Below are 23,821 nucleotides of genomic sequence, written 5' to 3' on the forward strand. Positions count from 1 at the left end.
TATAACTCATATTATTCTCACAGGATAAACTGTACTATTAATACAGGCCATTAAAATGTTTTCGCTGTAACTCATCTACAATTCAATATTTAATAGAATACCAACTCAATTAAGTCTCCTTTTTATACTGAAGGATTTGATGCTTTATTATAACATCTAGTGGCTAGAAGGTGGGTTACTGCCCCTTAGTTATATTACACTTTTCTGTTTTAAGGTTCGGTTAAAGATGAAATCCCACTGTCTCAATATTGTATAATATAATTTGGTTCTAGAACAGCTACCAAGAACACATTACTGATGTATTTAAACAAAAATCAAAAGAGGAAAAAAGAACAGAGGACTCCCTATTAATATAAATGATTGTAGTTGTTCTTCTTTCACAAGGAACAGGATGGCCTCATTACGAAAGGTTTTAGAGCAGATGACGCACAATCACTGCCAATGAAATGTTATTGGCATAAAGACTCTGTATCCTGTTGTTGGTACGATCTTAACTGGAATCTAACAGCACCCTGTTACTGCTCCATTATCATTTATTTATTACTGTGTTATATGACCTTCGATGGTGTGCCAACCCTTTGAATGCTAGGTGGAGTGGTTGGTGCACATACTGTATATAGTGTTGTTAAGTATGACATCATATCTAAGACATAATATAGTGAATGGTTTTAGGTTAATATTTTAGAACTTGTTCAGTAGGAGTTGTAGTGTAACAATAGTCCAATGTTAATGCATGTCGTCGTAAATTACTTGTGTGCTGCTATTTCTAATATTGCTCTGCCATTGCTAGAAAATCACCAAAATAATAGCTAGCATTGATTAGAAAGGACGTAACGGTAGCAATATGGTGTGTTAAGAAAAGGCAAGAATTTAAAGCCAGGATGATATGAAATGATTATCCTGAAAGTGCAACTTTATGTTAGAATTTGTGGATTAGTGAGAGTGTGTGTTGGCATATGGTGTTATAGTCTGTACTTGTAGTGTGAGTACAAATGTGTGGCTTAGTATTGGATGTTAGCGTGCATATGTGGATGGGTGTTAGTATGAGTGTGTATGCTGATAGCATGAGTGTGTTAGTATTTGGTGTTAGCATGTGTGTGTGTTGTTAACGTGAGTGGTTATGTCAGCATATTGTGTTAGAGTATCAGGGGTGAGCCTAGGGAGATTGAATGCATGAATGTGTAAGTATATGGTGTTAGAATGAGTGTGTGTGTTACAGCAGGTTTGCATGTTAGTATTTGTATGTGTTTTAGTTACTGAGAGGGCACCGTAGATATACTGCACAGAGACGCCACTAATCCTAGGCTCTCTCGTGCCCAGTTCATACTGAAAAACAAGTACTCCGTTGATATGCTATGAAATACTGGTATGACAAGGTCTTAAATACTGTATGTTTTGTTGGTTAACTGTAGATTCAAGTATTGAAAGGGATCTACTACTAAAATTGTTTTTGTTAGATGAATTGCAGTAAGTTCAAGTATTTCCAACTCACTAAGATTGTCAAGAATTCGATTAGCATATGTTTTATGTATAGTTAAGAAGCAGAGATTTATTGAAAATGATTTTTGGGGAGGGCTGTCAGGATTCAGGCAGGGTGCTGTTGCAGCCAACTGGCTGGTAAACTTGGTAAAGCCCTCCCCCCTAGCCACTTGGACTTACTGGCTTTCTGGCTTCACGCTATATCACCAGATACAGTGACCTTTCCAAAGCAGGTGGAATAAAGTTGATGGCGCTATATAAAAAAAAAATAAAAATAATAATAAATGGCAGTGGGTATGGCAAACCCAAAAATCAACAAGGTATAATTCAGGGCCAGCCCAGAGTGTACATATGATGTGTGTGTGAAGAACTCATGAACTTGTTTGAAGCAAAATGTACTCCTGAGAGGTACGAAGGGAAGTGTGATGAGGTGTATATGTGTGTGGGTGTGTGTGTGTGTGAAGATGCATATGGTAAAAAAAAAAAACAAATGAGAAGCATTCACATAGCAAGTATACAAAAAGAAATCAAAACCAAAAACAATCTGCGGAAGCATGAAAACCGGGGAATAACAGGAAATCTAATTACTGGCATTGACTGTCGTGGCATTGATTCAGCAAACTTCAGCAGAACGTGCAGTGTGAGGGAGCCTGTCATATGTTACAGCTGGGGGGCTGAGGTCTCCAAAGTGCTGATGTTTACCAGTTTACTTAAAACTCTAGCACTCCCCAAGCACTTACTTTTTGTTGGGAACACTTAATTACCAAGTGACGCTAAAGCAGGCACTGATAGGTTATTACCATAGAAACGGAAAAGGCTTTGTCTCAATGTTTCTGTGTTGCCATGTAATTTATTTTCAACAACATCCCCGAGTACAATATAATACCTTACATTCATGAAGTAAAATGCTCCTTCTACACTATTTTTCTTGTTTTTGAATTTTGGATTGAGGGCAAGAAAGGCTTATTTAAAATGTATATTTCTTTTTGTGGGGAAACAAGGTGTTTGGGCACCTATTTTAAATTTGTTTTACAAAAATACATTTATTATTATACACTACTGTTAAAAATTTCCGGGTCATTTAGCTGTTTTTAATGGAAAACAAGGAAACGTTTAGCTGGTTTTTTTTTTGTAATGATTAATTTGCCTTTTCAACTTAAACTTGGACTAGCTAACACAATGTCCCATTGGAACACGGGAGTGATGATTGCTGATAAAGGGCCTCTGTACGTACAATAGCGATCTCTCTGGGTTTCAAAATTTGGTTTTCTTTCGAAAATAAGTCAATAGAGCCTCGCTTTACATTCTAAGTAAAATTGCAAAAAATGTTTTTGTTGGTTTTTGACATATTATTTATAATAAATAACAGACAATACAAAAAAAGTGGTAGCAAGAGAAAACTCTATATGTCCTTGAAAAAATCAACAAATAATTCTCCGTGTGTGCACTAAACATGGAAAAGGGGAGTCATGGGTGGTATGCTAAAAATGGCAAACCCCTCTAACGTGAAGGGGTTAAGAGCTCTCTGGGCGGAGCTGCATTTTTTTTTGTTATTGTTGTTGTGCGTCACCCTCAGGCCCCGCCTCTGCTCCTCCTCCTTTCCCCGGATACTTGCAGTTCTGCCTACAGACAACAAAGACAGGGGTTTAGGGAGCGCACGTACCGTTTGTTGCAGCCTCGCTCCGTGTGGAGACCGTGCAGACATGGTCAAATTGGCCTTTAATTCGGCTTTGGCCCAGAAGGAGGCCAAGAAAGAGGAGGAAAACAGCGAGGTGCTGATTATTCCCGAGAGCAAGGTGAGAGCCGGTCGCTCCTAGGAGACACGGGTAAATGTCTGGGGGGAGGGGGGTATTTGCCCCCATACAAGAAAAAAGGAGGGCATAAGCATGCATGTTAAATACACGTGTACGATGGCGCAGTGCGATTAATTACCCATTGAGAGTGTCTGATCATCTGACATAAAGCAAAGGGGCTACTTCCTCGTATCTGCTCTGATCAGTCTCGGCTGATCAGAGGAGCCGGGGTATAGTCCGTGGTTTCGTTATATCAGGAAACCCCGTGCATTTCCCAGCAGTGTGGGCTGCGCAGGTTATTTTGGCTCCACGTACACTTGGGAATGCATGCACCTGGATTAATGCAGCCTGGGGGTGAATACCATGCCTGTGGCCCCTCCCTAATAGGCTCTGGGGCTTTTTTCCCCATACAGGCGGGTGGGACATGGGAGGGCAAAGCAGTCAGACGCTTCAGCAGTCAAAAAATGCAGTGTCATCAACGAGCACACGAATCGCTTTCATTTTCTGAGCGGTTTCCTTAAGCTGCTGGCTGACATAGCTAGATTTATAAAAGCGCAGTTCTCACTGGAGCAATCACCATGGCAACCGACGCACAGTCTCTGTGGATTAGTTAATAGTTCCATATAGCTATAGCGCCTAGTGTTCTAGTGCATCGGTGCGCCTTATGGGTTTAATTGGTAACCTAACTCCAGATCACCCCTTGGACCCGAACGCCACGTCGCTTTGGTTGAATTCGGTAATAATTGCCGTCAGGAGGCAGGTACACGAACGCTGAAAGAGAAGCGGATTAAAATGGAGGAGGCTGTGCTCACAGGAGACAGCAGCAGCAATGAGATGAGCTCTAAGATGGCTGACTAGGGAGCAGGGGTAGCAGCTCAAGCTCCATTTCTCATGATTTGCTTCTTCTCTTTCTTGCCAATATAATTTACACGACACGTAGAAAACATATCTGCCCGGTGTTTAAAACCGCGCAAGCTGTGCTTGTTCTGCTCACGATAAGAGCTGCGTGGAACGTGGACAGCGTCCCAGAGCCTGGTTGTTATAAAGGATCTGAATGATCTTATGTCATTGTTTATAGAAATGTCATTAAGTAAAACGTATCCTTTTTATTGAAAACATACTTGGGAACTTTATTACAAAATGCTAAAACATGAACCAATCGGAAGGAACGTTGTTGTCAGTTGCTACGGTAACAAGACCATTTTTTTTTTTAAATCCCTTTTCATATATTACTCCAGTTGTGCCGTTAATGTTGAGGAGTCTGTTTACAATTACTTATTCATAATTAATATGGGGATGTATCTTGGTATTTAGTAGGTGGAGTCTAAGCGTCGTTTTTTCTTAAAACCAGGTTATTTATGTTTTCGGTACATGTGACACAACATTCTCTGCATGGCCTGTAACTAGGGGGTCTTGGCTCCTGGGATAAGGTCATAGGTCATGCCTTGTGCTGATGCTACATCCACTTCCGGTATACAATAAGGCACGGGGGCTTAAGTACATCCTTCACCTGGAGAAGATGCTGCTCTTGCCCCATGGAAGTCACGGCCCTGCCATCTTAAGCTATCCCTTAGAAGAAGACTAAATGACTAAAGTAACTTCTTGAGCTCAAGGTGAATCTTGGATTCAAGATGCTGTCATCTGCTTTGATTATTTATTGTGAATGAAAGCTATACTGTGTTTGGCAATAAGGCTGTCGCTTAAATTGATTTTTTTCTTCTAGAGTTGATAGCAGTAAACATGTTTTATTGTATAGAGGATGCTTTGCTTCATGCAGATAATGGTCTCTCTCTTGTTTTTCTGTGGTTTCATAGAGTTGGCTGTTTAAATAATATTGTAATGGCGCATGGGCATCCTTTTTTGATCTCACGTGGCCTCCCGTCTGGCAGGACTTAATGTGATTTAATTTGCGCTGGGAGCTTGGCTTCCTTTATATCACAGATAGTTGGCGGTTCCTAGTAAAGCCTTAGTAATTTGGCTTCTGCCACACATATCAACCCACAGCGCCTTTCTAGTTTCACTCAAATGAATATCTATTAATTATTCTTCAGACATCTTTGTATGTAAGTCTTAGCCATCGTTTACAGACTAGTTTTATAAATCAAAATCATACATTCTTAAGAAAATAAATCTTTCTGGCATGCCTGACGCTTAAGTGACCTTTTTATTAAACAGATGTTAGTTGAAGCTAAGCCGCCTGATGTTCTGATGGCTTCTACTCGGGAGAGCTTTATACACTGTATCATCTGACGGGGCAAACTTGTAAGATACACAGTGATGTCATTCGTTTCATTATATGGTCATACATCTAAGACTAAAGAGCACCGGAAATGGAAAAACAACTGGGGCACTTTATAGAGCGAGAAGGTACTCTCCAGTGGGGTTGACCAATCTCCTAACAAATATTTATCTATGACAATATTATTTACCTTATTGATTAAAACAGTATCTAAATCATCAACTAAAAGAAGAGTAAGGAAAAACTAAGGCTTTGTGTGTGTGTGTGTGTGTGCGCATGTATATATAATATATATAATTTCTTTATCACAGTGCTATATATCCTCGAATACTGTGTCGAGAAAAGACAAAGTTGTAACATATTGGGCTCCATTCACAGGATGGGTTGGCAGGAGGCTTGTGGTTTTGACCCTTTGACTTCACTGTATATATTATGAATATTCTATATTATGGAGTGAGTTTTGTTAAATCACTGAGATTCCCTGATTCTTGTCTCCCATTGAATTATACATTATGTGGAGTTAGCTCACTTCTTTATACAGGAGGAACCTGCCACTGGTGGTTGTTCATAATGAATAGTGAAGTCAACTCTCCCTTTAGTGACTAAATCCCATTAAGGTCTTCAAATACACTTGGAGTAGCTTGTATAAAATGTAGATTTTCTGCAGCTGTGCTTGTGAAGCCGGTTCCTAAGAGTTCTAGGGGAAAATATCATACTTTTCATGCTAGTTATATTTCAATTCAATGTAGATTCTAGATTGTTAGCTCAAAGGGCCCTCCTTACCCCTTGTTTCTGTAAGTCGAATTGTACAGTGCTCTGGAATAGGTTGGCACTATATACAACAATAAAGAATATTAACATGCCAGGGAGATTATATGTTTAGTTAATGACAACTATTGTCTTAAATATCTTTAGAGTTCTTAAGAATGTTTCTTTTTTTCTTTTTTTTAAAAAAAATGACCTAAGCTTTTCTTATTTTAGACCAGTAATCCACTTGAATCCCGCTTATGCTATAGTAGCGTTTATTCTTTGTGTATTCTGTCTGCTTTGTGATCTGATTAGGTAGTAAATTCTATGCCTTAAGATCCCCTTATGGTTCTAACATTTCTCTTCATTTGAAACAAAGCTCCCTCCTGTACTTTGTAAAATCCCTTTTACATAAAAGTTTCACATCTTCCTTCTCTTTTTAATTGGTATCCTGTCATCTCACGTTTTATCTGAGTATAGATACCATTGAAGGCAGCAATGGTAATTTTCTAGTGATGATTCTTCATGTCTCGCTTTTTTTTTTTTTAATATTAACCCTTAAATATCATTGGATGATCTCTGAGCTCCAAAAAAAGAAAACCCAGATAACTTTTCTGCAGCTTATCACATGTTTTTTGGTCTATAATGGCTCTTGTTTGCTTGCCCGTACTCCTTTTGTCTACCCCTTAATCTTCATAATGGTATTGAGTGAGTTTGGTATCATTCACAGATTTCTTTATTTAAATCATTGATACAATAATGTAAAAGGAATGGTGTACATATAAACACCATTGCATGTCCCAGTTGTTTCTGGGAAGAATTTCTTTTAAATTTGGCAACTAATCTTGACCTACCAAAGGCCATTAAATTACTAAATAATTGCTGCTAGACCAACACGCACATAATATATTTGTTTAATTGGGTGTAAGTATGACCTGTCATGTAGCGCACTGTACACTATGTAGCTATTACATTGGCATGTGGCGTCCCAAAGCCTAATGAATCCCAGCTATAACATCCGTTCATCAGAGACTAGTGTGTTTTGGGGGGCAGATTCCCAGTATAACAATTGGGCATTTACTCTGGATCACTGGATTTGTCAAGGAATCGGTTTGCAGAAATAAAGAACTCCTATTCCGTTCTATACTTTCTAGATAAATTGTGATTACCTTATTACTTTCCAGAAACGCAACCTTTTGGTACAGTAACTATATGTTGTTCTTGTGGTCATTTGTAATGGAAATCCCCATTGCTTTGAAACCTCGCATATTTTAAATATCTGGTTTAAGCTTTCCTGCTCAGACATTTCAGTGCGGGATCTCTATATAAAACAACTTGAGATCTAAAGTAAATCCGGGAAGTTATGCTTTGCACAAGTAATATTAACTCACTGAATTAATCGGTTCAATTAACATCTCTGAGAACAGATTAAAATAAACAAATCATAATGTCTCTTCAAATCCAAAATGTGGCTTACTGCCTCTACCTACATTCATAGTTTTAGAGTTTTTTTTAGTAATGTATAGCATTATCATAAGGCTGTGATTATCTTTATATGAGAACGCACGTGGACAGTCATGATAATTACCAAAAATAGCCGTATTAGTACCCGGAATAGCCTGTCGGGGACACTCCTGCATTACTTTAATGCAGATAACTTCATGGTCCCTTTTAAATTTTGTGGTCTGTTTTGCAAATGCATGGGGGATTCTGCCGAGTCTCCCCAAATGATTTTGCCCCCTTTCCCTGCCATGCAGGAAATGTGTTCGGCATGCGATATACTCTCTTCTAGTCGGCTCCATCCCTGGCTTAGGAAGCGCTATGGGTGGGAGTCTGTTCAGACCCCAGTGGGCATCTGTGGACAGTGCTGCCACTGAATGACTGCTTCAAGCCTCCAATAGGAGGCAATAATAGCCCCACCATAGAAGAGGAGCGCAGCATTTGGAAGAATGCCTATGTAAAGAACTCGCATGGAACAGTGTCTGGGACCTAATACTGTCTAGTTACGTCGAATGTTCATAGCTGCTTTGAACATCGAAACAATGTGGTGTTAGTATCCATTTAGTGTGACTGTGAAATATTTTTGTGCTGATTCTGTAAGTTTTAGAGAGTATGGTAATTGTTCAGCTTTAAACCTAGCTGGCAACCTATTATTTTTTTCCCCAGCCTCTATAATAGGATTTTCCCTGCCGATGTCAAGACAAAGCAGGGAGCCAGGAACTAAAGTTTGCTGGTAAAAATCTGAAATACATAAGAAAATTGCTACAGACTGTGGCTTTAGCCAACTTCACCAGAGCCGTACATATTATTACCCCCTACCATTGTCCGTGAGATGTGGTTCTTCGCCTGAACACTGTATTTTGTTAATTGACACACAAGAAAAGAAAATCTAGGTTACTTTTTCTGCCCTGAACCTTTTTAGCAAGCTTTGAAGCATAATTACATAGTGGTGGCCTTTTCAATGGAAGACAGCAGTTTAGAGATGACTAATGCAACCTACTATATAGTTTAAAACCCACTCGCTGGCCTAAATTTATGCTTACATGTTTCACGAGTGTTCTTTTCAGCAAGATAACAGAGCCTAGGGAGTAGCGTGCTCCAACTCAAAGCAAAGTACAATTGAATGGATGTGTGTTATATGACGCATGTAACATTTGAACGTTGGGTCTCATAGCCTTGTGATATAAGTATTTCTAAAAACATGTAAGGAAGGTACAATCCACCAGTTGCTTGTTTTTCATGGTAAAATAAGGATTTAACTGAACAATCCTTGCTTCCTAGTTGAAGCGTGACTTATGCAACGTTAACTGATGTCTTTCGGAGCTGCGGGTGGTTAGTTACACAACCCGTGTCTTTCGTGTAATGAGTCCCTAAGCAGGTACTCAGAATGTGGCATTTTTGGAACTATTGAACCAGATGCAGAAGAAAGAGAAATACAGAATGTAAATACTATGTTACCAGTCCACTTGATTTGATGAAGACGTCCGCCCAAACTGTAAGGACCCCCATATTTTCGAATGCAATGAGCATTGTTCCTTAAGATTGTACGTGCACACTTAATAAAATAATATTGGGATTCTTTTTGGTAGGTCAGTGTTAACCTGCTGTTGGTTTCCTAATGTCCATAAAGGCCTTCCCTAAAGACCTGCTCCTGCCCTTTTCTGTCAATCACTTCCCATTCCTTCCATCCAAGCCTACTTCCATATGTAATGAAGAGGACTCGTGAATCCAGTGGGTCTACCTGACTAATGACTCTACTGTAATAACTGGTTATGTTAAAGATAATATATAATGTGTGTAAAAACCCTATTTATTCAGATGAGCTATGAAGACGCTAGTTCATGTGCTACGGAATATGATGATGCTGTATGAAACCACCAATAGTGATAGTAAGTAGAAGAGGATTCACAGGTAAAAGGAGGAAACATGACTTGTTGGCGTATTAAGTAAACCGGGAGTGATTAAAAGGTGGGCTTACATCTAACATTGTGTTTTTAGAAATTAGAACAGACAGGGTGACCAGTTATATAACTGGCGGGTAGACCATGTTTCTGAAAGCAAAGCCAGGAAATGTCAAGTTAGAATGGTAAGAATTTTTTTGGGGGGTGAGACCGTCTTTATAGTTTGTCCTTGATAGACGGGTAGTAGGTGACATTGTGCGATATGTACATACAGATACGATGCCTGGCTGCTACAGCAATTGGAATCGTATAAAATCCTGCCTGAATCACACTAAGAAGTTTTCTTATGCTAAAGCGAATGTTTAATTTAGTCCTTCACATGGGGCATTATAGCCAGTTGTTTGGCGGCCCTGGGTCCTTATGCTTTATTTTCTGCCTCTCTTGCTTTTCACATTTTGTTTACAAACTGATACAAATTGAGTTTTCCTAAATCATTTTTAAAAGGCAAGACTCCAGCAATAGCATTTTTATCCTTGTTTCTTGCATTCTTATACACTGGACTAATACGGCTACCCCAAACTACAGTATCCTTGTTTCTGAGATGTCTCCTGCGTACATAGAAGCATTGAATCTGATCGCAGATAAGAACCATTCGGCCCATCTAGTCTGCCCATTTTTGCTGGTGTAAAGACTCCAACCTTAATCAGTGCTTGGTCTTGTCTTGCATTCAGGATGGTTTTATGTCTATCCCACGCGTGTTGAAATTCCCTCACTGTATTGGCCTCTACTACTTCTGATGGCAATATGTTCCTTATACTTACAACCCTCACTAAGGTAAAACGTACTTGAATTACACCTAAACATCTGCCTCACTATTGGGAAAATATTGTGAAGAATAACTATCCTCTATGGCGAGTTCATGTGTTGTAGCTTGACCACATCAGTCATTAAGTTTTGCTTTAGAACTTTTCTAATGTTATCATACAACCTGCACAGAACAAAAGGTGAATAATGGAAGGAACCATATAGTGCTTCTTAGGACTGTTTGTGAAGATCACTAGCATAGAGCTAAATACACATATTAAACATAGTTCATACTGCCGATGTGACCGAACCTGTTTACTGATGCAAGTGAAAGGCATCCTGGCATTTCCCTTCACCTGGATCTATAAAACCTGTCTGGGAAAAACTGCTTTATCCGTTGAAATGTAAATGTGTCCTTCACGCTTGAAGAACGCCAAAGCATTTTTTTGTATAATTGTTTTTTGTTAAGTTCAACCTTCACCAACCTTCACATATGTATTCTCTTTGTGCACACAACAAATATTATGTTCCAAGTTTTGTACATATGAATGTGGTTTTTGGTTTTGGAACGTTTAGAATTGCTGTTAGTGATTCCAAGTGCTGAACACGATAGGAATTTTTGGTGTTAATTACAAAAATATTTTGTTTTATGTGTCGAATATTTGGATCATCCATATCCATCAGTAACCCCTCTGTCGCACAACCGGGGGCTGTCAGATTTCCAGTTGGAATGTCAAAATGACTATGACTAGGCACAAACATGGACATGTTCTATGGGCTGACTGTGTAATGACAGGAAATATGGCGGCAATTGTTTAGATGATGTTTGGAATCTTTATTTAACAGAAACCCAAATGTAATAAGGTATGAGGTACTGTAATATTATTTAATAAGCTGTACATTTACCATATTCCATGTAATATAATTTGAGGCAAGGTCTGGTGAAAGTGCTTATGACCTAGATCCTTAAGGATGTGTGACAAACCCTATAGCATGAGGGCCATACCTGTCCCTTTTAGGGGTCCTAAGCACAGTCCTCTAGGGCAATCAGAGTCAGGAACAGCAGCTTTGAACAAAACAGCACTTTATTGTAACCGCTTAAACCCCAAAAACCAAATCATAAAAAGAAAACCTAGCTCCCAATTGGAGCCCTCTCTAACTGAACTATGCTGGTCCAGACTGACCAGCCTAATCACCCACTACCTCAACCTCCCAGCTACGCCAGGCTCTGGAAAACCTCCCCCAGACAGCACACAAAATGTCCAGGCAGGTATTGCCTCACTTGGCTCAGGGATTGTCTTTTTCAGGGCCTCTCCTTGCCCTGGGAGCACAGGGAACTTCCTCTTCCCCCAACAGTCTCTCCGAGTATCAAGCTCCAGGGGTTTTTAATGTCCAGCACCTGTGCCTGATGCCGGCCCCATAGGAATCCCGGAACGGATCCTACAGATTTCTTGCCTCCTGGAAAACCCGGCATGGAATTTCCACAGCATGGGTAAACGGAGCATTGGCGCCCACCCTGCTCTCCAATTGCCCCACCCCAGGGACCCATATTTATGATCTGGATAGCACCTATACCCAAATGCCACACTAAGCATCTCCCTGGGGTTTACACTGTCACAGATGTTATAAACTGCGTGGACTCCTCACTTCCACATGACACTGAGCTATAGTCAGACGGCCTCCTGGAGACAATTAATTATCCTATAAAAGGTGTAAATCTCTAAGGAACTTGGAATTTTATTTTTTGAGTTTGCTTTTGTACAGGGACTTTAACATCCGGAAATCCGCACATACTATGTCAATGTAAAGACATCGGACATAGTCTAAGGAAGTTTTAGACTTGCTGCATCAAATAATTATATCCTTCTTGGGGGAAAAGCAACAGTTCCTTCCTTGATCGGTGCTGTTATGGAAGATACACAGAGAGGAACTGAATTAAAGTGCTGCAAATATTACAGAAACATATGTACACCCATGTAAGATCAGTCTCTTATCAGCAGGCTTGCCTTGGCCTGTAGATGCAAATCTTGATGCTGAAGTTGATTCTCCAGTTCCAGGCAACACAAGCTGAACAAGAGACACAAAGGCATTAGCTGGAACATCATCTTTCAAAGTTTGAGAGACACTATGCGCTCCATAAGGAACAGGCGCCAATGTACTTAACACCACAGCTGGGAAAAGTGCTGGCTATATATAACATAATAATTGTAGTAACTGCAAAAAACAGTATCTGAGATTTCTTGAGTTTCTACCTGGGCCCGCTGATATCACACCTTGAGCTCACCTATGGAATTTATCATCAGATAGGGTGTGATCAGAATTTAGATGAGTCAGTGCCTGAATCAATACTGGGGAGTTGCTTTGTTTTCAGAAGTGACTATTTCAAGACCATATCACCATCTATACAGACCCCACCCAATTTTCTATGGCAGAGGTGAAATGAAAGCATGCTTTTAGCACAGTGAATAATAAAATTACACTTTTATTATACGTAACCTGTTAACCTTGGCTGTTCCTTGTGTGTAGCCAATTTAATACCAGCATTCCTCTTTTTAATTAAGTCTGTCGCATGTTTACTTGGCTTTCCCAGTTAAGCAATTTAAGGTTGTAGTGCAGCAGATACGTTACTCCTTGTGACTTGTTTTTTAGTTGACAACCTAACAACAATTGACGGTCCTGGCATGTCATGCAAAAACAGTCACATAATGACGGTTGACATGCCTGGCACGTCATGACTTTAAACTGGTGTAGAAAGCAATCTATGATCGCTTCCTGCACCCAAACGGTGTTGCTGTAATGCCTCAATGTTGAGGCATTCAGAAACGTGGAGCTCGGCATCAGAAGCCATGTCTGGGCCCTTCCTTTTATGTCCATATCTGCTGCAATGGCAATAATGTCTAGCTGAAGAGGCTGAGGTCTGATCATAAGAAACAACAAAAACCTGTACAGCAGGAACGACCAGGTAGTAAGTCATGTTGCACAAGGTCGTAGTATAAAATATAACCTTTTTCCCCAAACGATTAAAAGTCCATAAGGAGCCGTCAAAATATCCACAAATAGGTCCTGAAAAACTCCTGACGTGTTTGGCCCACGCTGGTCTGATCAAAAAACATGACGACTGATATCTAATCATGATATACCTGGCTTATCTTCATTAACGACTACGTTTATTTTAATGGACATCGGTTGTTACTAGTACTACCTTTTTGAATAATAAAAATTCTGGTCGGGTGGTAGATCCAAGGGGCGAGTCAGAAGCAGAATGTTCAGAAAAGTCATTCAGTTCCATGGCATTTTAACTACAATAATGAAAATGTGGTTGGTATAATTATTCGTAAAGTATTGCTATCATGAACTAAAGTGATTGCACATTTAAACGTGGAATCAAATGCTAAAAATATCCGAGCGAGCAGCATATTATCATGTTGTCACTATCTTGCTAAGTACTCCTGGCGCTATAGCTTGAATTTATCTAGTAATGCTCGTTGTGCACCGGGGAGATTTTGACCTTTAGTTAGTTAATCTTTATGAAGCTCAGTCAGGAAGGAAATAATTATGCCAAGTTTTTCAGATACATTTTATGGATTTTTTTTTAATGGTTTTTGGTAGTTTGGATTTATGTTTAAAAGTTTTTCAGATGGAAAACTTTTACCCTCTCCCTGAATTTGATATTTCAGTTGACCTATAATGCTGTAATGTTTGTACACCGGAAACTCAGGGTGAAATAAGTCATGTATCTTTTTATATGCCATGAAATGGATTTAACACAAGAGGGAAGTTGATTTCAAAGGAGGAGAAATGTTAGAACTAAAGGTCATCGTCTAAAACTAGAGGGTCAAAGGCTTAGATGTAATCTAAGGAAGTTTTGCTTTTCCTAGTGGCTGGTAGATAATATTGGAAGGGGAGTCTAATACAATGCATGGGATAGGCATTAAGCTAGGACAACATCAAGAACTGATTGCAATTTTAGACTCTATATTGGGAAAAATGGGAAGACTAGATGGGCCAAATGGTTATCTGCCGCCAGACCATCACTAGTAGTTTTTATAAGCCTGTTTCCTGGGTACATCATTGACCTAAGCCTATGATACCTGGAGGCTTTTGGGAGCTAAGACCACACATTGGGTTCAAATTGTAGTAATTGCAGTTATGTGCCTGCTTTGCAAACATATACCGTGTTGGCTCGGATGTAGGCCTCGCCCTAAAAGTTTGGTGCTTTTTTAAAGAAAAAGTTTTGTAATAGATATGCTGCCACTCTGTCCCCCCCCCCCTCGAGATATGCTGCCACTCTGCCTCCCCCCGATATGCTGCCGCTCTGTCCTCCCCCCCTCGAGATATGCTGCCACTCTGCCCCTCCCCCCCCGACTTACCAGAGTAGACTCCCGGGTGTCTTGTGGGGCCGGAGGGGGACATCTATGCAATACGCGTATTGCGTAGATGTGCCCCGCAAGACACCCGGGAGTCTACTCTGGTAAGTCTTGGGGGCAGAGGTAAAATGCATCGTGCGGACGTTCACCGGCTGTGGCGATGCGGGTAAACAACCTCTGCTGCCCTCGTGGGAATTCCCGGCAAGGGAGATTGTTAAAGCACACCTTGCAGACGTGCCAGCAGCGGAGGTTGTTTACGTGCATCGCCACAGCCGGTGAACGTCCGCACGATGCATTTTACCTCTGCCCCCAAGACTTACCAGAGTGTAATTTCCAGCTAAAAAATAATTTTACGTTTATTTGTGCTCTGGTTTTCTTACAAGTTGGTAACGTGCTTTGTTTCTATTTAATTTGCAGGAGCCTGAAGATTTGGTGCCAGTGGGCCAGAGGCGAGCTTGGTGCTGGTGTATGTGCTTTGGTTTAGCTTTCATGCTGGCTGGAATAGTGCTGGGTGGTGCATATCTCTATAAATATTTTGTTCAACAGGTAAGTGGCTCATTTATTAAGCTTTAAAATGTTGAACATTATGTATAATTTTATCGGACATTACATGAAATATACAAATGTCACAATTTAGCACATTTACTGTTTCTGATTTTCTTTAATTCACAAAATGAATAACTCCCCGTAACATAAAAGCAGTGCTTAGTCCTGGCTCCAGTGATAATAACAGGAGTTATATTAACCTCCCCAGGCCCCGGGATTTTTCATAACCTAAGGACCAAAATATTTTTGTCATTTTTACCATATGTTTTTATTGAACCATTATTACCCTTTTCAATACTCAATAAAATAATACACGACTCTGTTGAGGAGAAGTCGGGCCTTCTTTTAAAATCATAGGAATACATTTTAGCAGTTTTCGGGAGGGTCCAGGATGCCGCTACAACAATGTCAGAACATACATCTGTGTCTTAATGGACTTCTTGCCTAGGGATTCCATGATGTCCTAAGTGAGACGAAAGGGGTTGAAGAGTCTTAGCAGCCAAAACTGAATAATTAGACAGGGTATCAAATGTTACTACAACCTTCTACGCAAGGTTTAATGCATTTTCCAAAAATGTAATTTAACATAAAATTTCAGTACATGAAACTACATCTGACAAAAATGGACATATCCTGGTGTGGGCCTACTAAAGGAAAGCATTAAGGACATAGCGGAGACCCAGGAGAACATGGGACAGAAGAAACAGACATTTTTTCCATATAAATTGTGTCGCTGGGCTATGGTCCGTGGCAGATGGAGACCTATTGAAAGCTGTGGTTATAGGGCGATTTTAAAGGAAGTCTACTTCCATCTAATTCTTAGTTGATATCTGATTTTTATTTCCCCCCCCCTGCTTTCAAAACTTAACAGCCTTTTGGTTTCAGATGTGAATATCATGCGCTACTGTGCTAGCAAGTGGAATTATACAAATATCAGACCAATTACTCGTTTTTTTATTTTTTTGCATAAACCTACAAGATACAAATTTTATTCTTTACCTACACAGTGCTGCTAAATGCCACTCAGGTTTTTTGCCAAAATTCTTATGGAAGAAACATTATGCTATAGATAATAAATGGAATGGAATAGACACGTTGGGAGTTCCACAGAATTCCACAGAAGTTGACCATTGTCCCTTAATTTTGGATTGTGCCTCTGTCTTGGCTTTTTTCAGCTTGATTCATCTGGCAATGCATTCACTCACCTATTAAATGTGGGAGAGGAAGATTTAGCCGAGGTATGTGCAGAGATGTTGAAGATCCAAACTTGTCTGCTATTAACTGATCAGTCGCTCTTCTCTTATGATCCTTCTCCCTCTGATTGAGCTGCACACTAATAGGTATTATTTAGAAAATGAAACGGCCTCTTTTGTGGCTTCCAGAGACCACGTAACATGCTAGATAGTACCTGTGTCTTTTTGTCCTCCACAATCTCTTTTTGATATCAATGTTTTGGATATCCTTCCAAGAGCACCACTTCCAAGGACCATTGCAATGGCTGAAGAGGCTGCAGTTGAGTTAGTTGTAGGCGACTAGGTGATCTCATGGCCACAGGATTCATCCACATAATCTCCATACAGATTGGTTTCGAGTTATTGGTGATCTTCATGTGTAAGTGCAGCCAGTCCAAGGAGACAAAATCCTATCTAGAGGCGTCGAACATAAGCATATTCTTCTCTGCACTGCAGAATATATTGTGACCAGAATCTTCCACGGGGTGCTGTTTTTTTTTTGTTTTTGTTTTTTTTTTTGCCTCAGTAATGGAATTTTTTTCTTGGACAAAAAAGCCACTCTTTTTACCCAGTTACCCAAACTTGATGGCGATCATTTAACATTGAAAATATTGCCATTAAAGACTGCCTGTAAGTCCCGCAATTGGCCCCAACACTCATCTCATCATTGGCGCTGATTATGGTAAAAAAAACATTTTTGGGATTTATATAGCAAGTTTTCATCCACAAGGGTGAATTTTGAAACGTTGGTTTGGTATCCAGGACACGTTCCATGTAATGACGCAGAAGTAACATTTGCTGTATTACAAATGAGTACAGTATGACGCCTGTAAAAAGTTTGCTATTCTTAAATCGTGATAGTGTTTACAATGTGGAAGAATCTGTAGTCTGAAGTAGGTCCAGATAAAAGTATTCTGGATTACTTTGTAACCTCTACCTTCTTATAAACATGTTAATAAGATCTTGGATTGTTGGCTCCAGAAAAAAGTTGCTACTTACCAGATTGTGTTTGATCAAGCACCTTGACTCGGAAATCTGCTGTCTAAAGTTTGTTTTACACTAGTTTCAGCGAACTTGAAAACAAGATTTTTCCATGTATTTTCATTGCATGAAACGCAACAAAGCAGTTTAGCAGTAGACGTTAAAATGTCAATGCGAAAAGTTTTCTATATCTTTCTTTATGGACAATGAAATCAGCCGCCTTCAACAAATGTGATTAGGTCATGATTGGCCTTGAAGTATCTGTCCAGGAAACGCTACTTAGTCTGAGCGAGTGAATTAAATGCCAATTAAGTTCTGAGAAAAAGAATGAAGCATAAAGCGTTCTGGCTTCTGGCTACATTGGATCAGGTGGAAGCAGTAATGGTGTTGTCCTGCGTCCCAGCATAATACAAGCAGTTTACTCTGACTGCCTTAAACAAAACAAAATAAACATTAGTGTATATTTATTCCTCTATACAACCTTTATCATTCATGTCAACTCAAATAGAGTTTGCTTCAGATGCGGGTAGGTTAGAGACTGGCAATTCTTTCTAATCCCTCCTTTTTTCCTTCTCTCTCTCTCTCTCTGAAGTACTACAACAATGTCTACGTGATTAATAGTACTAACATGCTATCAATGCCTACGTGAAAACATCCAATGATTGCTGTCAACACACTTCTATTCATCTGTTTAATTAATGTTCTTTTTCTTTAAAGGCTGATCTTCAACCTGTAACACTTAACTAATCACAAACATCATTGTAGCTTCCCATCATACTTTGTGATGTTTGTTGTCTTAATCATATGAAGATGGGCAATGAGCTTCTGTATTGTTATTGTTTCTGTCAACAGTGTGTGTGTGTGTGTGTATATATATATATATTATAAATAGTACATGTAAGATTTCAGGAAAAAATGTGAAAAATGACCAGGATTTCTGAAAATATTGGTCATTAAATTTTAGCCTACCCTCGCAGGACACTGGGTGGAAAGCGGGTCAGGAAAAGTGGCGCTTCTCCCAAATTTCTCCAGGCCAAACCTGGAGAGTTCCCAGGTGTGCTGAGCGGTCCTCGTCTGGCAGCAATAACATGAAGCAAACATTTCCTGAAGTTGTGGATCAGACCTGCACGGGTGGGAGGAGTTTCAGACCATTTCTCTTTACAAAATCGCTCTCTTGAGGTCTGTAACTCTGTTACTGTTACTCCTAGGCTTTGGCTCATTGTCCTGTTGCATCAACCGACTTCTGTTGGCGGACAGTTGGCATTCTAAAACACAGCTTCATGAACTTTGAGAATTCACTTTAAAGTCTGATGACAAGCTGTCACGGCGCTGAGACAGCAAAAAGGCCCCAAACCATGATACCTTCCTCACCACGCTTTACGGTTTGGATTTTGACCTCTTTGACAATTGCAGTCATCTCTGCAGGATGCACACTCCTAAAAAGAGTAGCAGCTGTGTTTACCTGTTTCCATTTATAGGAAGTTTTTTTACTGTTTACTAATAATCACCAAGGCTTTTAGCTATCATTTTGTAACGCTTTCCAGGCATTGCTTTGTGAATAGTGAGTTGTGAGTAACTTTAATAGGGCAGTGCAGCTCTGAGTAATACTTCTAATTTCTTTTCATTTATTGGAGTCCAGGTTAGTTGCCTTCTGACTACAATAATGCATTCGGACTACAACATATTAATGTCTATGTATTTATAATGCGATATAAAAGTCTCTAATGTAATGGTCTGGTGTCCCAATGCTCTCCATACAGTGTATTATGGGACAGAAATTCACCTTATTTCCTTATGTTTTTTTTATTTTGTATATGAAAAAATTGGAGTGATTAGCCACCTACAAGCTGGTGGTTTTATTGTATAGACTCGTTTACTGCAATGCCATATAATCCTCACCCTGACTCTTGTTTCTTTCACAGCGTGGTGTTTACTACTGTGGAGTTAGATACCCTGATGACCTGGCTTTCTCGGATCAGTACTCAGAAGGCCCTGTCCGCTACCATTCTTTTCAAGAGAGTATCCAGATCCTTGAAGAGGAGAATGTTGAATTGATCAGTGTCCCAGTCCCTGAGTTTGCTGACAGTGATCCTGCTGATATTGTTCATGACTTTCATAGGGTGAGTTACATTCGTCTGATGTCTGTTGATTGTAGAATTAATGAATTTTTTTTCTCCCCTGAGTCTAGTAAAATAGCTAAAAGAAACCTCCTTACATAGCCCCTTACAGAGCTATGGACATTGGAAGCTGTGGTGATTGGGAATAGAAGTAGTAGGGGCAAGAGGTTATGACGGGTGACAATATTATGAAGACAAAGGAGTATATGAGTGAATAGACAATGGATTGTGGAGTATAACATGAGTTGGTAAGGAATGGATCATCAAGGTGAGATAGAAACTACAAGAGGCATGTATTAATGAGAGACAGTGTATTGGCAGAGGAATGTAGAAAAATATGGTAGAGGTAATTTTACTTTGTAAGAAGTAGTTTCAGTAAATGGCTTTCTTTATGACTGTTTTTTGTCTTTTTTTCTTTTATAATTTAAATTTTTTTAGCTAAATTCAACATTTCTTACTTTGTCATTTTAGGTAGATAAAAAACTCATACTTACACTTGCATGTCTGCCATTACATACTATCCCTCACACATAAAAAATATACATGTTATAATATGATCAAGTGTTTCTTTAACATAAACCTGATTATTTTTTTCCTCATATTTATTATTATGAAAGGAATGAAATAAAAAATGTGTGCTATTGACTACACATTCTGACCAGAGATGGTCTGATTCTTGAAGATGCACTATAATCACAGTGGGGTCTTCATTATGCGAATATTTATTTTTGCAGTAAGGTTCCTAATTGAGAGCTACAACATCATCTATGAATACGCACGCTGAAGTAATTCATTCTTAGAGGAACACTTGAGTGTTCCTTTTAAAATTGCAGGTGTTAGGTTCTGATGTATCCCTTTTGGAAAAATGAACCCAGTTTAATACGGGTTGGTCAACTCCTTGTGTGCTGCTGTTGCCCAATAGAAATGGCTGAAATCTCTCTTGTTTTTCTCATTCAGAAACTGACTGCCTACCTCGATCTCAACCTGAACAAGTGCTATGTCATTTCTCTGAACACTTCGATTGTAATGCCGCCCAGGAGTTTCCTGGAATTGCTGGCCAATATAAAGGTACAATTTTGTCTCGTGTTCGGTTTGTTAAATGTAATTATTTTTTTCATTGTTTTTTATACACATCAGAAATAACTCAGATTATAACTGTAAAGCCAGTTTAACCAGCTAAGCAGCATTTTCTGATATAAATCTTTACATCTCACCTACATAGCAAGTGAGCTTCATCGTTGCCCTCTGTTCTGTTTAACATCATAAGGATGAAGGTATTTGTATGCTTGTGAATGACAGCATTTTAACGTTTCATGCTGTCCTTGTTCAGCTGTAACTTCCCCTTCTAATTTAGTGTATCCACACAAATTATGTATGTGTCTGTGTGTGTATACGTACGTATGTATGTAGTTTGGGGTTACTTAGCTGTTTTCGTGGAAAACAAGGGCATTTCTAACTGTGCTTACAAAATTGTAAAATGGTTTTGATATGATCAAATAGCCATTGGAACACAGGAGGGATGGTTGCTGATAAAAGGGCCTGTGAAGATATGCCATTAAAAATCAACAGTAGTCTTTTACAACATTAACAATGTCTACACTGTATTTCTGTGTATACATCTCTTCCAAAGATTGCAGCAAAAATAAGTTTTTCACACAGATTTTGAAAAGGTTTGCTTTTTTTTATTTTTATTTTTTTTAGCCACTTTTTTGTGTGCAACTAAGAAAATAAGTTGTATATAGCGATGCCCCACATTCATAATTTTATCAAGGTTTTTTTGGAGAAAGAAGAAAAAAAAAAAAAAGCTAGAATGAGTGCATTTTGTTTTAAGTAGGGATTCTAATTTTTATGGGAGCACTTACATGGTTTTCTAAATTTTTTTTTTTTTTAATTGCCTCATAACTAGAGATGGTATCACAATGTCATCACTATAAGGAATGTCCCCAGCCACCAGAGTACTGAGAGCTTTGTACTCTTCTTTCCATACTCTTTCCAAGCTATTGTAACCAGATCAGGTTCTCTATACACCCCTTCTGGTCTCTGTCAGAAAAGGGGATCTTCCTAACACTTCGATCACTGATTGCTCAGATTGGGGTCAAAATTTTGACTGTTGATTGACTACCTGAAGTCGCATGCCGTGGCAGGGATTTAGCCTTTAATGTTAACTGCTGGAATATTGTGACATATCGCTAAATTCTTTGGCCTTAACGAAGTAAATTTGTGTGTGTGTTTATCGTCGGTTTATGGATGGAAGCAAAGTCGAGTTGGCTGTCTTTATACTGTGTATCAGGTAAAAAAAAAGCTATGGAACCCGTCAAAAGTTGAAGAATGCCGACCCAACATATTTTTCTGTGTCCTCATTATAGGCTGGAACATACCTTCCCCAGTCCTATCTGATACATGAGCAGATGGTGGTGACTGATCGCATTGAAAATGTCTATCAGTTAGGATCCTTTATCTATCGTCTGTGTCGTGACAAGGAGACCTACAGACTCCAGCACAGAGAGAATGTCAGAGGTATTGTAACAGAATTTTTAATTTTCAAATATCGAGTCACTCTCGTGATACCAGTAATCATCTCTTAGCTACTGTTAATTGCTAATTTGAGTTTTGTTTTTTACATGAATAGAGAATATAAAAGGCACACACTTTAGCCTCATGCTTGTTTTTGTCATTCTTTAAAGTAGTTTAAATCTGTCCCTAATCACGCTTGGAAGTAATCCCAATTTCTTTTTCCTTTTCCTTTCTCCTCCCAGGAATCCAGAAGAGAGAAGCTAAGAACTGTCACAAAATCCTTCACTTTGAGAATACGTTTGCCGTGGAGACGCTCATTTGTGAACATTGAATGTGAACATGTCTTCTACTGTTTAAAAAGGGGGAAAAAAACAGTATATCCCACCCTTTTGTTGTGTGCAGTAAATTTTTTAAGGAAGAGTTTTGTTATTTGTGACCAAAACTTTTTAAACCAGTTTCAAACTTTCACCTCATGTGATAACATTAGTTTTCAAGGAAACACTTTAATTTCCTCTTCCTTATCTCTACTAAAGTGTGCTATTTTTTAATACCTGAAATTAGTAATTGAATAAGAAAGATAGTAATATTTTTAAGATTGCCGCATAAGGGATACTGGTAGTTTTTAAAGGCCTCATGGACTATAACGGCCTTTTATTTAACAGCATGTAGTACTACAAATGACACCGCTTACACTAGCCGAACATACTATGTATACATTTTCACGACAAACCTTTTTAATATTGCATGTCCAATATATGGAAGACCTAAAGTGCTGCTCTATTTCTTTTCACCAACAAAATTATAGAAAAACACCTTTCAGAAAAGTTTGGTACTAATTAAGTACCATTGAAAAATATATTCTGACCTTTTAGATAATGCTTGTCCGGTAGATGTATGTGATTATAGAAGTAAGTCCGCGTGCAGTTGTTGGTAATTGCTTTTGGCTGGTTTAGTTGTATTATTTGTATCTGCAAAATGTATGTGATCTAGATCCCACGTTTGAGGCTAATGAGAAACATGCAAGGTTTTCGCTGATATTCTGTCTATATGCATGTTACTGCACCGTAAACAAAAGGCTAAAAGCGTCCAAATTTTGATAAAGTGGGTTTGCTTTTTAAAACCAACAAATCCTGGTGGCGGGACGTAGATAAAATACATTTTATAATATTATATACGTGATATTTTCCAAAAGGGATTGCTTCATGGAAGACGATAGAAAAGTTTTGGATCCCATAATCCAATCACTTCAGTGTTTATTCCATACCTTTTTTTTTTTTATGATGGCATCAGATATAAACACTTCCAGGCAGTATTTCATGTAACGTTTTATTTCTTTCAAAGTATATTCTGTCGTTCATTAAACCATCAAACATACAGGATCATAATTTAAGCTGTTTATAAAGTAGAAGAATTTGCAAATCGTCATCCAGTTCTCTGTATTGGGGAGGGGGGGAAGCTGATGTCCACCCCTTTTCTTTTTTTTTTTAACTCAGTTTTGAGTGTCTGTGCATGTTCTTACTGGTGTGTGTATGTGTGTTACAGTATGTATATACACACACACACACACACACACACACACACACACACACACACACACACAC

The 23,821-nt window shown here is 39.0% G+C and overlaps 1 protein-coding gene across 1 annotated transcript; it reads left to right on the plus strand.

Moving 5' to 3' along the window:
- The first annotated feature begins 3,182 nt into the window (after nt 1–3,182).
- On the plus strand, nt 3,183–22,551 carry LOC149279002 (integral membrane protein 2B-like). The gene is made up of 6 exons (XM_089501493.1): nt 3,183–3,275; nt 15,248–15,376; nt 19,512–19,709; nt 20,664–20,774; nt 22,073–22,223; nt 22,463–22,551. Exons 1-6 carry the CDS (start codon nt 3,183–3,185, stop codon nt 22,549–22,551), a joined length of 771 nt encoding a protein of 256 aa, XP_089357619.1.
- The last annotated feature ends 1,270 nt before the right edge of the window (nt 22,552–23,821 follow it).

The sequence above is a fragment of the Sceloporus occidentalis genome, unplaced genomic scaffold, assembly GCF_023333645.1.
Source record: "Sceloporus occidentalis isolate IW3139 unplaced genomic scaffold, rSceOcc1.0.p SCAF_175, whole genome shotgun sequence".
NCBI classification, from domain to species: domain Eukaryota; kingdom Metazoa; phylum Chordata; class Lepidosauria; order Squamata; family Phrynosomatidae; genus Sceloporus; species Sceloporus occidentalis.